The 15,747-nt window shown below is 64.0% G+C and overlaps 1 protein-coding gene across 1 annotated transcript in view; it reads right to left on the reverse strand.

Moving 5' to 3' along the window:
• NOL4L (nucleolar protein 4 like) overlaps positions 1–13,856 on the reverse strand; it is a 59,153-nt gene extending 45,297 nt beyond the window's left edge. Inside the window, exon 1 of the mRNA XM_074919965.1 lies at positions 13,403–13,856. Coding sequence (XP_074776066.1) covers positions 13,403–13,711 — 309 coding nt within the window. The 5' untranslated portion in view covers positions 13,712–13,856. The remainder of the gene's footprint in view (positions 1–13,402) is intronic.
• Between the last annotated feature and the right edge of the window lie 1,891 nt (positions 13,857–15,747).

The following is a 15,747-nucleotide window of genomic DNA, read 5'->3' on the forward strand; positions in this document are numbered from 1 at the left end:
TTTTCCTCAGCGCGGGGGCAGCAGGTCGGAGGCCGGCAGCTGCCACCCGATCCCCTCGGCGCTGCCCCGCCGTGACCTCCACCCCGAGCCCCGGGGAGCTGCCGCGGCCCCGGGCGAAACCAGACTCCCAGGCCGGGGCAGCTCGGCGGAGAGGCCACGGGACGAGCAGCGGGTGCCGCGCACCGGGCTCCCCGCTCCCCCCCCGCCGCTCCCCACCGCGGACTCTCCGTTTGGGGGGATTTCGGCCCATCTGCCAGGCAGGGAGCCAGCTCGCCCCCCCCCCGGTGCTCCCAGCCCCTCTTACACCCACTGGGGTGGGCACTGCTGGGGGACCCGCTGCCGGCCCCGCCTGGGCTCAGCGGCCCGGGGGGTCCTGGCCCAGCGCCGGCACCGGCGGGCAGGGGCGAGCTCTGCCCCTGCGGCGGGGCTGGCAGCGGCCCGGGGCGCGGGGAGCTGCCCCCGCTGCGCCGCTCCACGGGGAAGGATCCCTCTGCGGAGGGGGGGGCGCTGGGGGCGTCGGGCAGGGGGTGCTGGAGCAGGAGCGGGATGGGAGGGAGCGCCGACTGCTTCCCCATCTGCTGCCTTCGGCGGCTGATAACACGCTGCCCCGGCCTTGGCGCGAGGGGCTGATACCACCCGAACTCAGCTTCCTGTGAGTCAAAGGCGCTTCCTGCCGCAGAGCCCGGCCTGGTAATGGCTGCGCTCTGCTCTCTGTCCAGGAGCAGACCCTCTGCCCGGAGCAGACCCTCTGCCCGGGATCAGACCCTCTGTCCGGGATCAGACCCTCTGCCCGGGAGCAGACCCTCTGCCCGGAGCAGACCCTCTGTCCGGGATCAGACCCTCTGTCTGGGATCAGACCCTCTGCCCGGGATCAGACCCTCTGCCCGGGAGCAGACCCTCTGCCCGGGATCAGACCCTCTGCCCGGGAGCAGACCCTCTGCCCGGAGCAGACCCTCTGTCCGGGATCAGACCCTCTGTCCGGGATCAGACCCTCTGTCTGGGAGCAGACCCTCTGCCCGGGATCAGACCCTCTGCCCGGGAGCAGACCCTCTGCCCGTGCCGCTCCTCGCGCTGCCCACACGTATCTCCCAACCACAGCATCTCCCCTACCCCCAGCGCAGGGTCTCTGGGCATCTTAAACTCGAACTTCCCGCCCCATCTGGAAGGGCTGCTAGGACCCTCATCCCCGGGACACCCAAAAGGGAGGTGGGGGCTGGCTGCATCGAGCTGCCCCTCAACACAGAGGCAGCATCGTTCTGCTCGCCGCCAGCAGCGGGGCACGGCCACCGTCCCCCAGCTGCACCAGGATCGCGGTTCCCCAGCCCCACGGCGCGACCGGGAGTTCCCCAGCCCCGCTGGGGTTCCCCAGCCCCGATGTCTCGGCGGCAATCAGCCATCCCTCGCCCTGACCGTAAACCCTTGACGGGTCCCTCTGCTGCACGCGCAAAGCTGCCGCCACGTACCTGTTCTGAGATTAGCAAACTTGGGTTTGTGTTCGATCTGAGCTGCTCTTTTCTCTTTAAAGTGCCTTTCTAACTTCCTACACGTTGTGTTTTGTTCTAAGGAAATTTTTGTTCTCCTGAAAGAAATTACCAGCTGTAACGGGGAGCGAACGTGCACAGGAGAAAGCAGTTGGACAGAAACTGCGACATGCAGCAAAGCATGAAATCCTGCAGTGCCATCAGAGACGTCCCCATCAGGTGCTTCAGAGGTGGTACCTCGAGTCCATCTCCCCGGGCAGCCCACCGCCTCCCGCTGCCTCCGGGGGTACCTCCCCGGCACCGGGGTACCACGGGCAGACGGAGCGGCGGGCGCCGAGCACAGCCCACCTCTGCAATTACTCCTTCTGCACAGGCTTCAGCACCGAAACAGACGTTTTATTTCAATATGGACTCTTACAACTTTTGATCAAGAAACTGTTCTTGGTACTTCTCATCTCTAGGAAGTCAGCCCTTGATTGGCTTCTATATTTAGACTTCTCCAGGGCTTTAGGAAGTTCACTCCTCATGGTATTTAGGTGTAGGATGAAAGCAGCTTTTGCGGGGGATATGTTAAACCACAGCAGGCTCCCTCTGCTAATGCTGCGAGGAGAAAGAGGAGCTAGATTCCTCGAACTTCCCTCTTCCTCTTGTCCCTCATGCCACGGGCACAGTGTGTGCCTTAGAAGCAGGCACTGGGGAAATGCTAGGCTGAGAACAATATCAGCTGGATCACTCGTAATAAAAAGAACCCATCAGAAGAATATGGGAAAAGCCTTCACTTACAGGTTTTGCTCTTTTTTCTCCTGGAAATATTTTGCTGGGAAATTTTTTCTGATCATTTCTGGTTGAAAAATGAGGGAGAAGCGCTTGCTAAAACGTTGATGATGTTTCTCTGCACTAAGCATTTCTGTGTCGCTTTGCACGAACCACCCAGCACACCCGAAGCCCCATCCTGCACTCACAGCTACAGCCCTACTTACTGCAGTAAAACCAGCCCCGGCTCTGCGGCTGAGCTGAGCGTGGCTCCCGCCCGGGAGCGCATTTCTCCGGGGGAAACCCAGCCACAAAGGACGAGCCGTTTGCCCAAAGCTCCGCGCTGACCCGGGCCAGGAGCCGGCGGACCGGCGGGCCTGAGGCCCCGGCCACCAGCCTGCGCCGGGTGCATTTCGCATTGTTTCTCTACCCAGAACTGTACACAATACTTTTCTTTTTTTTTTGCAAAGTAAATACTTCCTTGTAAGGGGGAGCCGGGCGCGTGATTTTTAGACGGCAAACAAAGCTGAGGTGTGCGTCTTTCATCGGGGGACGGGAGCCTCTTACGCGCGAGCTGCTCTTTCAGCAGCCGCAGCTGAGCCATGGAGATGGGTCCAGGCCTTTGCTCTGACCTTGGCTTATTTCTCTGCCGGCTCCCAGGCCTGGGAATGAAAACACGGCGGCCTGGGAGGGGCGAGCCTGGCAACGGCAGCCCTGCCTCCGGCTGCCGAGAGGGCCAGGTGGGCTGCGGGCTCGGCTGCGGGCGCCGCGCCGGGGGGTGCCAGGGAGGGGGGGGGTGGCTGCACCCCCGGGGAGCCGGGCTGCCCCCCATCCCCGGCCTGCCGCCCATCCCCGGCCTGCCCCCCGTCCCCGGCCTGACCCCCATCCCCGGCCTGCCCCCCATCCCGGGGCTGCCCGGAGGTGGGAGGAGAGGCCCGGCGGGCAGCCAGCCTTGCTCAGATGCCAGCTCAGAGGCTTGAGGACATTTCGCACCACGCAGGAGAGCGGAGCGGGGAAGCCGGAGGCGCAGCCGGAGCCGGCACGCAGAGGTAAGCCCAGCTTACGCCCCAACTACCGCGAGCCTGCGCCCGCCCGCCCGGGGCCAGCGGGGAGCCAGCACGGCCCTGCCTGCGCCGTGCCGCTGCGGGCAGGGCTACGGCGGGCGAGCGGGTCTGTGCCAAAGGTAACAAACACCGGGCGCCGCGGAGCAGCCCGAGGTGCTGCCGGAGCACCGATTCTCTTGGGTTTGGTGAGAAGGGCTGCAGAGCACCCGCCTGGCCTGCCCGGGAAATCGCTCCCCGGGGCCACGCTCTTCCCAGCCACCGACCGGGCACCACCGCGCTGCCGGGCCCTGCGGCGTGGCTCAGCAACGGGGAAGATACCACGGACATTCTTATTTGGGGATGACTATAACGTCGCGGTATATCTTACTATTCTGAAACAGGCAGAGTTAAAATGTGAGCTTGGCATTTTTTTTAATAAATCTGCAAGGACGGGTAGGAATTTCTTAATGTCATTTGGATCTTAAGTGATTTGGGGAGCCATGCTACCAGGGTGGAAAAAAGGGGGGAAAATGGTAAACTGCATTTATATTTAGAAAAGCGTCTATGTTCCACAGCATCCTGAAAGCAATCTAAAACTAGAAGTCTAAAAAATATTGAAAATATCTAGCTGTAACACAAACTCAGAACACGTTTAGAGCTGGCTCTGCCTTGAAGTAACTTATCGCTGTGAGCAATCTCCACAGCACCGGGGCACTAATCTAAGAGAGATCACCACTAAAGCAAAATCTTCCAAGTTGGAGGGGGACAAGGCGCTGTAACAAGTGACGAGGTTACCTGTCACAGCAAGGTGACCCCTCTCTCCCTGGGCACAGTCCCAGCAGCGTTAGGGCAGCCGGGTGGCATCATCACAGGGAGGACGCGGTGATGTCAAAATGAAACCCAAGGAGGAGGAGGCACAGAGCAGCAGCAGCAGCAGTTCAGCTCATCAGTGGCAAGCAAAATTATGTAAAATAAGTTACAAACGATGCGACGGTGCTTCAAGGTCAGGGCGGGCTGAGGCTGAGCCCAGGCTGCACGGCGTCCCGGCGCCAGCTCCCCCGCCCTGGCCGCTGAGGGCACGCGGGCCGCGGTCGGAGGCTCCCACGGGATGAGCAGGACGGGCCTTTAGGAACACGCCGACAGCTCAGGAGCCGCCCGGGGGGGCTCAGGCGTCCGCACGCCCTCCCCTCGCAACGCCCAGCCTCCCGCCAGGTAAGGGCACTGCAGGACTCCAGCCGTGCTGTGCCCGGCGGCTTCAGCCCAGCCTGACCGCGACGCCGGCGCCTGGAAACGCCGATTTCCCGCTTCACCCCCCAGGACCAGCCCGGCGCTGCCCCCCGAGCGCACGCGGGGTTCAGCACTCTGCGCCTCGAACGCGGGCCGTGCCGAACCGTGCCGGTCACGCCGGACTCCATCGGCCCCTCTCCCAACACAGGAGCCCAGCAACACACACGGCAGCTGCCCGCGGTGGGAGCAGGCGCTCGTGACTGTTCTGGGCTGCGCGCGCGGTGCTGCAAGGGTGGGGGGTGCTAAACAGGGACCGGGGGGCACAGGGGAGAGGTGATGATGGAAATCTCTTGGGTCTCTCCCTGCGTTCAGGTAAACCCTCTCTGTCTTCTGGCTTGTTTCCACACTAGGGGTGGACCCCAACTCTTCCAGAAGCTGAGCTCTGACTGGTAAATAACGCCCGGGAAGGATTCCCCGTTAACCTGCGACCACCAAGTGGATTTCTCTGAGCTCCTGACTGAGGCTACACGTAAGGGGAGCAGAAGTCAAGCATGTTGTTTAACGCTCCGTCACGGTGATCCATCCACAGAGACGCCTCTCCCGGGTCCGACACGGGCCAGCAACGTCCCGTCACATCTGGTCTAACTGCCACATCTCCGCGGGCGGGACACACGGAGCTGCCTCACATCTGGGTCCCCCCGGTTTTCTGTGAGTCTGTGTCTCTGAACAGGGATGCTACTGGGAGCAGGAGAAAGGGAGGGCAAACCAAATGGGGCAGGGAAGCCAGACAATTAATAAAACCTGCCCTCTGTGTGAGGAATAAATTGGCAGCTGACAGGTTATAATCTGTGCAAGCAGGATCTTCGCAGGAGAGGTGAAGGCTCCATTGGGGGCCAATTGGATGGTTAATTAGGAGGACAAAGCAGAGGATTCGTGAAAATGTTTATGAAACAGTGCTTGGCAAGGGAGCCTCTGAGAAACGCTCACCAGAGAGGAGTTGCTTTTGGTTAGGAGGAGGAAACACGAGGGTGAAACAGCAGAACCGAGCACCGAGAGAGAAAATAACGATGCAGATGTCCGTAAAAGGGACGGGGATTCCCAAGTGCGGTGCAGAGGAGTTCGGGGAAGGACCCTATGACATCTAATTTTTCTAGAAATGCATGGGCTGTGTCCTCCCTCTTCCTCCTCCCTCTCCTGGTCCCCACCCCTGTGACCAAAAAAGCCGGGGCAGTGCAGAGCAGCCTCTCGAGGTGGCTGGCAGGCAGCCGCCGCAGCCAGCCAATCCGCGCGGCGTTCCCCGTGCAGAGAAGGGCACGAGGAAAGCAATTAAACCGAAGCTTTGATTAGGACTCACAGATGACTGCTTGTGTTAGAAATGCCTGAGCTTCTTTAAGCGTCTTGGCGGTGGCTGGAGCCGGCCTGATCCCCCATCCCCTCCTCGGCGCGCTGCTGCTGCTGCAGCGGGAGCGTGACTGATGCTCTCTGTCCCACACACGGCTCCGAGAGCTCAGAGGTAGGAACCAGTTGCTAAGAGACAGGACTGTACTTTCCAGCCCACATCCAGACCTTTGTCACCAGCTCAAGGGCTTTCTGCTGGATCAAAACGCCCGGCGCAGGTGAGCGGGAACGGGCAGGGCTCCCCCGGCCCGGCGCAGCCGCCGGGCCCCGACGCCCAGGCTGGCGATGGGGACGACAAACCCGAAAGCGTCCCCAAGGGACCAGCTGCCCTGGGCCGGCTGCTCGTCCCAGTGCCGTGAGACGGCAAACTGGGGCGCCCTGTCGGTAACTGGGCGCCAGCGCCGACGGTCTTGTGGCAACCCAAGCCAGGAGGTTTTGGGTGTCTCGGCGGCGTGGATGAGTGGATGACTCGGGGTTTGCTTTGAGATCCTTCAGACGCAGGCCAAGCCAGGAGCCCCAAACTTTATCCTCCTTTTTTCCAGAGGGTGCATGATGAGTCTGAATTTATTTTTAGCCCAAAGACTCCCCGTGACATGGACCCATCACCGTATCTGGCAAGCGGAAAGCCCAAACTGAGCCACAGAGACGGAGTTACCCCGACTTGCCCAGGACACCCCCCTCCCTCTCGGCGAGGAACGGCTCCACCTGAGCCCCGGCACCGCCCCTGCCCGTGTGTCGGGGGGAAACGGGTCCGAGGCAGAGCGAGGACAGAGAGGAGCCAGTCTCAGCCCCTCGGTTTCCCGACCGGGGTTCCGTGAAGGACCCTGCACCTCGGGGGTGAGACACAACCGGCCCCCGCTCAGCTTCCAGCGGCCGCTGCCTTAATCACAGACATGCAGGAAAGAAACTGTTACACCAAAGCTCTGCTCTCCCCCTCTGCTCCCATACACACGCACATAGTCTGCAGCCATCTCTCCGCCAGTAAACTGCTACTCTTTGGCACCAGCCATAAAAGCAGAAGTCAGCACCATTCCAACAACGACAATGATTTTGGCCAACAGGCACCTGCCCTCGCTACAATCAGCTAATTAAACCAGACGCTGAAACTCAGTGGTGGCTTTGGCCCACCGTGATGCAATTCTTCAGAGGTAGGCACAGCTGATGTGGGATCAGGGGAAGGTAATTGCTAATTCCCGCTAAAGAAAGGGATATGAATCTGCACTCCTCTGTCACGGCAATGCAGACAAGGTCTTGTGAAGCCAGAGCACCCGCCCGGGCCGGGTGAACGGACACCCCATCGATGCTCCTCCACGCCTCTGGGCTTTCCCTGCCATTTGTTTCTCCACAGCGTTAAGTTCACAGACTGCTCACGTCAGGCCCAAGGTAACAGCAAAACCAAGACTGAAATGATATTAGCAGGAGATTGTTGCTGAGGACGGTCTGGACAAAGAGACTCTTGAGAAAGTTCTCGCTGGACGGAGCGTGGCCACCTCTCCGGGGCCCCGCTGTCCTCCTCGGTCAGCGGCCGAGCGCCCCGGCCTGCCCGTGGTCAGAGCAAGTCGGAGCCATCGCCCCGAGAGCTCCTCGGTGACTCGGGGCCCCGAGGGCTTGGACCCCTCTTCCTTTGCCAAGGTGGGACGTACCCCGAAGAGCCGGAACGGCACCTCATCAGACCTGTGTTTCCTTCCATTTTAGCTTCGTTTAACACGGCCCTGCAGCGCTGTGCTTTGTTTCTTTGCTTCCTTACCTTCTTCAGAGCGACACCCACCAAGAACCACAAATCTGAAAGCGATCGTGGGGTGAGGGAGATAACTTCTGGGTGAAAGTTATCCGAAAACTGCTGTTCCTCTCGGATCAGCGATGCCGTTGATGCTTCTGGAATCACACAGGATGCACATGTAGATGGCAGCGAGATTATTCTTCCAGGCACTGTTCAGTCAGACACGCACCAGGGGGCTGGGGCCGGGGGGAGCCGTGGGGTGCGGGCCCTTTGCTGATGCGGGCCCAGGTCTCACAAGCACCGGTGGCCAAAGCCAGTCCCCGAGGCTTGAGGCTGTCTGGGGACGGCGGCATCCCCCGCTGGAGCTGCGCCGCGTGTGCCACACCGCAGCACGAACAACCACGCTGGGGCTGCCTCATGATCAGCCTGGGAGTCTTGGCAGAAGAAAAGCAGGGACTGAATTAGATGCTGCTTTCCCCCCTTATCCCTAGAAGCGGCTTCAGCAGGCTGTCCCGGAGGGGTGGGAGTGGGCAGGAGCTGGAAACGGGCTCTGCTGCCAAATCCTCTGCTCCTGGCTCGGCGAGGAACTCCATCCTGTCAGCCTGCGTAAGTGCAGGTCCTCAGAGCTCTTTAAATTCACCTTGCAAAGGTACTGGAGGCTTTTGCTGCTGCCTGGCGAGCTTGTGCCAGCTCCCAGGCCCAGAGGACTGGGTATCGCTGCCGTGACTCTCGCCACGAGCGGAAGTAAAATCTGCGACTGACGTTGTGCAAACTTGGAGCTGAGTCTGGAAGGGATGTTGACGTGGGAGATTTTCTCTGGGCTGGGTTGGATGGGACCTGAGTGCACATTTAAATGTAAACCTGCCATCGGCTCAGCTCCTTGGAGAAGCCAGCGCTGCCCCGCCTGCCCGGGGTTGGCTGTTTCACAGCAGGTGAAGGCTCTAAGTAAGGCTTGTGCTATACAAGTAATAGACGATTTCTCAGATAATACCCTCAGGCCCATTTGCCTTGTCTAAGGCTCTTCTGAATGGTCTTGATTTATTATTTTTTTTTTATCACTTGAAGCCCACAGAAAGTCTAAGTGGTTATTCACATAGTGAAAACCTTCTGTTGACTAACGTTCTTAGAGGTTATAGATGTGCAGCTTTTTGGGGCACTGAATATGGCCATTGAAGGGTACTTGTACCAGGAAAAATGTGCCCTCTATTAGCAGTTGGAGCAGCATCTTTCCGACATGCCCGGCTCTCAGCTCCGGCGTTCTGCCTCTGTGCTGTGCTGTCCCAAGGCCTGGCACCGCGGCTCTGCCATCACAGCGCTCCCCGTCCCTGCAGCTAAACCCTGGTGAGGGGTAGGCTGGGCGGTGAGATCTACCCGCTGCCCCATGTGATGCTCTTCCTGCTGGCGGTGAAAGGCCTCCATCCATTTTGCGTTTTGGTCTCATCGATTCCCTTCAGAGCTCTGCCCTGCTACAGCACCTTTCCTCGCGTGGGCTTCGCCAGGCACTGCTGTGAAATAATTTCCAACATCCAGCTCCGGGGGAGCCAGCAGAGGTGAACTGGTGAACTGTGACCCACCCGCACGGGTGTCCTCAGCCTTTCAGTAACGCCCACAAGAACCCCAGAACCTCGCGTCGGCTCCGCGGGGGACAGGGGCTGAGCAGGAAAGCAAACTCCGAGGTGGGCAGCGTGGCAGAGCCCACCCGGGCCGCGGGGCTCTGCGCGGTGCCCAGAGGGCTGGGCTGGCGCCCGGCGGCCCCGGCCTCCTCCCGCAGAGCCCCGGCCAGGAGCCCCAGCTCTGGCGCCATGGGCTGCCAGCGCGGGTCTGTCCCAGGAGCCCGGGCACCGCCCCGGAGCCGCCACGCGCTCCCGCCGCGCACGGCGACGTACAGCTCTGGCGTAGGGAGCGTGCCCACCCCCTCCCGCAGCTAACGCCCCAACCGAAGTCCGAGGCTACCCCCGGCCCCCCCGCACACGCGGCTGCCACAGCCGGAGGCAGCTGCATCGCCGGCCGCCACCGAGCGCTGCCCGTTCCCTGCGCCCCGTCTCCACGTTTGTACGAGAACGACTGTCTAAATGACGCTAAATGCTTCGGACAAGAGGGACACGAGACCATAATGAACCGCATCTTAGCACCTTGTCACGAACAAATCCTCCCACGATTCTGAGCAAAGCCGGGGAGAGGGGACCGTGTTGCGCATCCAGCACCGGGGCTCGGGCCGGTCTGCGCAGAACGAGGTGTTTTACCCCTGAGTGTGCGTTGCCACGGGAAGGGCAGATCTGGGCACTCTGGGCTGTTTCCATTGTCTGCGCTGCAGTAGCACACAAAGATACCCTCCTCCTCCTCCTCAGTACAGCCTAAACGCGTTTTTTCCCAACTCCCTGCCCTAAAGGATGCGGCATCCAGCCCGTAGGTGAAGGGGGCTGTCAGACAAGTGTCCTCCGCTGCTAAACCTCACGTGTTTATCTGCGTCGGGTTTTTTTAATTGTATGTGTTAAACGTCCAGCATCCTCGGGACGTTCATCTGGGAAAAAGAAATCTGAACAGTCTCCGTGCCAGACATCCGTCCGCACTGCTGTTCCTATTCCCAGTGCATTCTTTGAGAAGACCACCATCTGCTCTGACCACCACCTAAGGCAGATGCCCCCTTCTCAGCGCACAGTCCCAGCTCTCAAGCCACCCAAATCTGATTAGGCCTGTTCTGATGAGAGGCCTGGAGGAGGGCAAGGGAAAGTTGCTCGGGAGAGAAAATAATAACCACATGTTAATTATGTTTTCGCTACAGATGCACAGAAAATACACAAACCAGCTCAGGATGCGCAAGTCGAAAGGAACAGCTCTACCGGGTTGCTGCTGGGGGGGTTATTATTCTGGGGGTTTGGGTTTTTTGTTTTTTTTTTTTTTTCCCCAGAGGAGGAGTGGCCCCAGCCCTGTCAGGGGAAGGAGAGATCATATCCCCACTGCTGCCCTCTACGCGCTCTCCACCACCTCTCCTCTAGCTTTCGCTCCCGGTCCCTCGGATTTCCCGTAGCGACCCGCAGATCCAGCAGAGAGCGGCGCGCAGCCCCCCGCCTCCCCCCGCCGCGCCCGGGCCGGGGGGGTTTGCCCGTCTCTCCAGCCGTGGGACGTCCCGAGCTCGCTGCCTCCCCGGCAGCTGCGCTGCGGAGGGACGAGCGGGCAGGACGAGCCCTGTCGGGTTGCCGGGGAGCACAGGCAGGAGAAAGCAGCCGAAACGCCGCTCCAGCAGCGTTTGGGAAAAGCAGCCGAACGGGCGTTAAACCCGAATACACGCTTCACCGTCGGGCAAAAGGCTCGTGTCGGCTTTGTGAATTATTTGACTGCACGCGTGAGAGAAATGAAATACACCCACGAACCCAGCCCAAACCACCGGGGGACGAGGGGAGCGCTGAATTATCGGGAGCTGCAGAAAATCCCCGTCGAGTTATCTCTAAATTCGAGAGCAGCTCCAGGCAAACCCAAAAGGCAGCAACCGCATCCCTCTGAAACGGGGCACGGACGGGATTCCCGGCAGAGAGGGGCACGGGGGGGCTGGGCAGGGCCGGGACAGAGGGGCCAGGAGGTGACAACCCCCGCAGCCCCCGCGCCGGCGGCGTTCGGGGAGCGCGATGACGGGTCTTCCCCACACCAGGGGCTCTGTAAAGCCCCCCCCCAGCCCCGGGCGCTGGGAAATAAGCACTAGTGCCCCTTGGAAAATTCATCCATCCCCCGAGGACGTGGCCTGCGTTTTTGTTTGTGGGTTTAGGGGGGCCGGGGTGTTATCTCCTATCCGTAGCCTGTGGGGACTCTGCCACGGGAGATGCGGGGGCCTAGACACGCTCCGGGCTGAAACTTCATCTGTGCAGAAGCCCTTTGGGAATACGCGGGCTTGCGCCGGCCTCGCCGAGCCGCTGACCCTGGGGACTCCCTCCCGGACAAAGGGGAGGGGGCGTCTAGCGAGCAGCAGGGTCGAGGGAGTCTGGCTCGGCCTCTCTGGGGTACCATGACTCTGCAGCATTTGGAAGATGTGGGATAGAGTCGCCGGAGAGGACCCGGGGGGAGCGCTGCGTCTGCGGCCGGGGGGACTGCTCCTAATCCGCCCTCGGCAGGGGCTCTTGGGGGTCGGAGGGGGAGCGGGAGAGGAGGGCTGCGAAGAGGTCTCAAAAAAAAAAAAAAAAAAAAAAAATCGCAAAGAATTTTTTTTTGGGGCATGGCATGGGGGAGGGGGGCCACAAGGGGAGAAAGAAAGGCGCCTCTGAGCACCACGAAGGGAAAGGGAGAAATAATGACCCTTCCCCCTCCCCCCAATAATAAGGCAGACCAGATGGGAGGTAAATAGTGCGTTTAGAAGCATTTGCCACAGATGGGCTGCCCTCAATGGAAGCATCCTCCAGCCACATCAATGCTGGAGTCTGTGTGTGCACAGAAAACACTGCACCCTTTAGAGCAGCGGCAGCAGCAGCAGCAGCAGCGGGGAGAGGAGGGGAGGGACGGGGCGGGGGGGGGGGGGGGGCGAGGGAAAAAAAAAAAAAATAAAAAAAAAAAAAATCCCTCCCGGAGCCCTTCTGTGCCCACCGGCCCGGAGCGGACCCCGGCGGGGCAACGGGCCGGCCCCCCCCCCCCCCTCCCCCCCCCCCGTCCCCCCGGGGCAGCGGGGCCGGGGCAGCGCCCGGCGCAGCGCTGCGCGCAGGGCCGCGAAAGTTGCGCGTTTCCCTGCGCGCCGGGGAGCGGGGCGCGCTCGGGACGGGAACAATGGGGCGGCGGGGCAGCCCCGGGCGGGGGGGCGGCGGGCAGGGAGGGGGCAGGGAGGAGGGAGGCGGCCGGTGCGCCCCGCGCCGCCGGCCCGGCGGGGCGCCGAACAATGAGGCTCCGGCGGGGGAGTTTCCCGGGACGGCGGCCCGCGGGGAGCGGGGGGGGGAGCTGCCCTAATCCGGGCTCTGCCGCTGCCCGCACCCCCCCTTCCCCGGGGCACCGGCTGCGGCGGCCGCGCCGGGGCGGGCAGCACGGCGGGACGCCGGGGCCGGGCTCCGCTCCGCTCGGTGCGGCGGGCAGGGCGCGGCGGAGGGGAGGGGGCAGGGGCGGGGGGGGGCGGGGGGTGCCGGCGCCCCCTCCCCGCCGCTCTCTGCCCTTGACTGCAGCCCTGTCCCCGGCCGTGGGGCGGATGGGAAATGCCGGGCGAACGTGATCGGACGGGGCGGGGGGGGGGGGCGGGGGGGGGCCCGCACCGGGCGGCGGCGCGGCCCGCCCCCCCCCCCCCCCCCACGCCACCCCCCTCGGGGGCAGGTGCACGGCGGCGGCGGGGGGCACCGCGGCTCCCACAGCCCTCCCCCCCCGGGGACGCACCGGATGGGACGGGGGCGAGGGGAGGGGGGCCGGGGGGGGGCGGCGGAAGGTGCGAGGCTCCGGGCGGGCGCCTCTCCCCATCCGCATCCCGGGCGGGCCGGGGCGGCGGGTGCCCCGGGAAGCGGCGGGGGCTGCGGGAGCGGCCGGGCCCCGCGTCGCGCCCCGCATGGGGCATGCGCGCTCCCGGCGGCCGGCGGCGCGGCGGGGCTGGGCCGCCCGGTGCTGACGGGACAGGGCCGGCGCGGCGGTGGCGGGGGACAGCGGGGCCCCGGGGGGGTGCCCGCCCCCGCCCCGGGCAACGGTTCCCGACCCCCCCACCGCCCCCCCCACACCTCCCACCGCCCCCCCACCCCCCCCCACCCCCCCCCGGGGAGGACAGACAGACACGGACAGGCAGGCAAGACAGACAGACACAGAGCCCCCGGGGCACGGAGCGCACTAACCGTTCCCGTTTTCACCGGCACATAAACCACCACTTGACCCATCTTCGTCGCCTCCCTGGTGCCGTTTCCCAGGCGGAAGCCCTTGGACCGGACCCAGAACTGGAACTTGCCTTTCTCCCCCCCGCCGGAGCCGCCGCCGGAGCCGGATCCCCCCTGCAGCACCTCGGCGATGCGCTGGTACTTGCTCCGGGTCACCGTCTTGGTTTTGGCCGAATCCCCGTAGGTACGGAGGCACCAGTCCCGGAACTGCCGCCCCAGCTCGCTGTCCCCGGGGCGGCTCCCCCGCAGCAGCAACGGCGGCTTCGGCATCGCCCGGTCGGCGGCGGCGGCGGCGGCGAAGAAGAAGAAGGAGGAGGAGGAGGAGGAGGAGGCACCCGGCCCCGGCGCCCTGTCCCGGAGGGGGCGGCCCGGGACGGGCCGTCGAGGCGGGATGGAACGGGGAGGGAGGGGTGAGGGGTAGGGAAAGGGGAAAGGGGAAAGAGGGGAGGGGGTGGGGGGGGGTGTTTGTGTGTGTGGCCGCGGCAGGAGGAGGATGAGGGTTGAAGGGTTGGGGTGAGGGGGGGGGGGGGGAGAGGGAGGAAGGGGGAGAGTGGGGGGGCTCGGACAGCGAACCGGGCGGAGGGAGGCACCGGCGGTGGCGGCGGCAGCAGCAGCCGCTCCTGTCACAGGATCACAGGCGGCTCCGGCTCGGCCCCCCCCCCCCCCCCCCCCCTCCCTCTCTCTTCTTCTCCTCTCTCCCTCCCTCCGCCCGCCCGTCCCTGCCTCCTCCGCCCTCCCCCGGCCGCCTCCTCCTCCTCTCAGCGGGATCCCACCTGTTAGAGCCGCCGCTACCGCCGGGCCCCCCCCCCCCGCGCCCCCCAACATCTCCCCCCCCCTCCCCGCAGCGCAGCCGGTGGGATGCGCTTGGCCACCCTCCCCCCCCCCCCCAACTCCACCCCCTCCCCGCTCCCCGGCCCGAACGGGCCGGGGAGCGGGGAGGGGGTGAAGTGGGGGGGGGGGGTGTGGGGGGGGGGGGGGGCCGAGACGTTTTGGGGGCGTTTTGGGGGGCGCGGGTCCAGGTGCCGGTCCCAGACAAAGGGCCGGCGGGGCGCACGTGTGCGGCGGGACGGGCCCGGGGGGGGGTGTGTGTGTGGGGGGGGGGGAGATTGGAGAAGAACGTAGGAGGGGGGGGGGGGGGGGGGCGGGCACCTGCCGATCCGCCGCAGAACCGGGGAGGAGCCGCGGGGGGGGGGGGGGAATCCGGTTGTCCCGCCGGATCGGTCTGAAAAGCAACGGGACGGAGCGGGGAGGGGGGGGTGGGATCGCTCCCTTTTATTTATTTTTTTTTTTTTATCCCCCCCCCCCCTCCTCCTCCTCCTCCGCATCTCCATTCCGCCTCCTCCATCGTTGTCCCGCCGGACCGGGAGAACCGCACCCGGCCCCGGGGCAACCGCGATCGTGGCAGCCCCGGAGCGGGAGACAAAGGCCGGACCCCGGCCCCCCCCGCAGCCCCCCCCTCCGCCTCTCCGCGCCGGTTCCCCGGGCAGAGCATCCTCCCGGTGGTGGTGGTGGGGGGGGTTTGGGGGGGCCACGGTCCCGCTTCTCCATCCCCGCGGGGTCTCTGGGCGGGGTGGGCGGTCACCGGGGGAGGCGGCAGCTGTGGCTCGGTGTGTGTGTGTGTCCCCGCAGCCACACGCGTGTGCGCCCCCCGGGCCGTCCCTGGGTGCCACACGTGCCCCGGCGGTGCCACACGTGTGCCCTCGGCCCGTCCGTCAAGGCCACGCGTGTGGTCGCTGTCTGCCCGTGCCACACGCGTGCTCCTGCCCCGTCCGGCGGCGCCGTGTGTGTGCTCCGTGCCCGCCCGGCAGGGCCACGCGTGTGTTTCTGCTCTGTCCGTCAATGCCACGCGTGTGTTCCCTGTCCACCAGTGCCGCGTGTGCTCCCAGTCTGTCCATCGATGCCACACACGTGCTCTTGGTCTGTCCTCTGGTGCCACATGGGTGCTCCTGATCTGTCCGTCTGTGCCACACGTGTGCTCTGTGCCCACTGAGCAGTGCCACGCGTGTGCTCCTTGTGTGTCCACTGATGTCACACGTGCGCCCTGTCTGTTCACCAGAGCCACACGTGCTCCATGACCACCCAGCAGTGCCACACGCGTGTTTGTGCCCACCCAGCAGTGCCACACCTCTGTCTGTGCCCACCCAGCAGTCACACGTGTGTCTGTGCCCACCCTGCAGTGCCACGCGTGTGTCTGTGCCCATCCTGCAGTGCCACATGTGTCTGTGCCCACCCAGCAGTGCCACACGTGTGTTTGTACCCACCCAGCAGTGCCACACGTGTGTCTGTGTCCACCCTGCAGTGCCACA

Source organism: Athene noctua, chromosome 16 (genome assembly GCF_965140245.1).
Source record: "Athene noctua chromosome 16, bAthNoc1.hap1.1, whole genome shotgun sequence".
Taxonomy (NCBI): domain Eukaryota; kingdom Metazoa; phylum Chordata; class Aves; order Strigiformes; family Strigidae; genus Athene; species Athene noctua.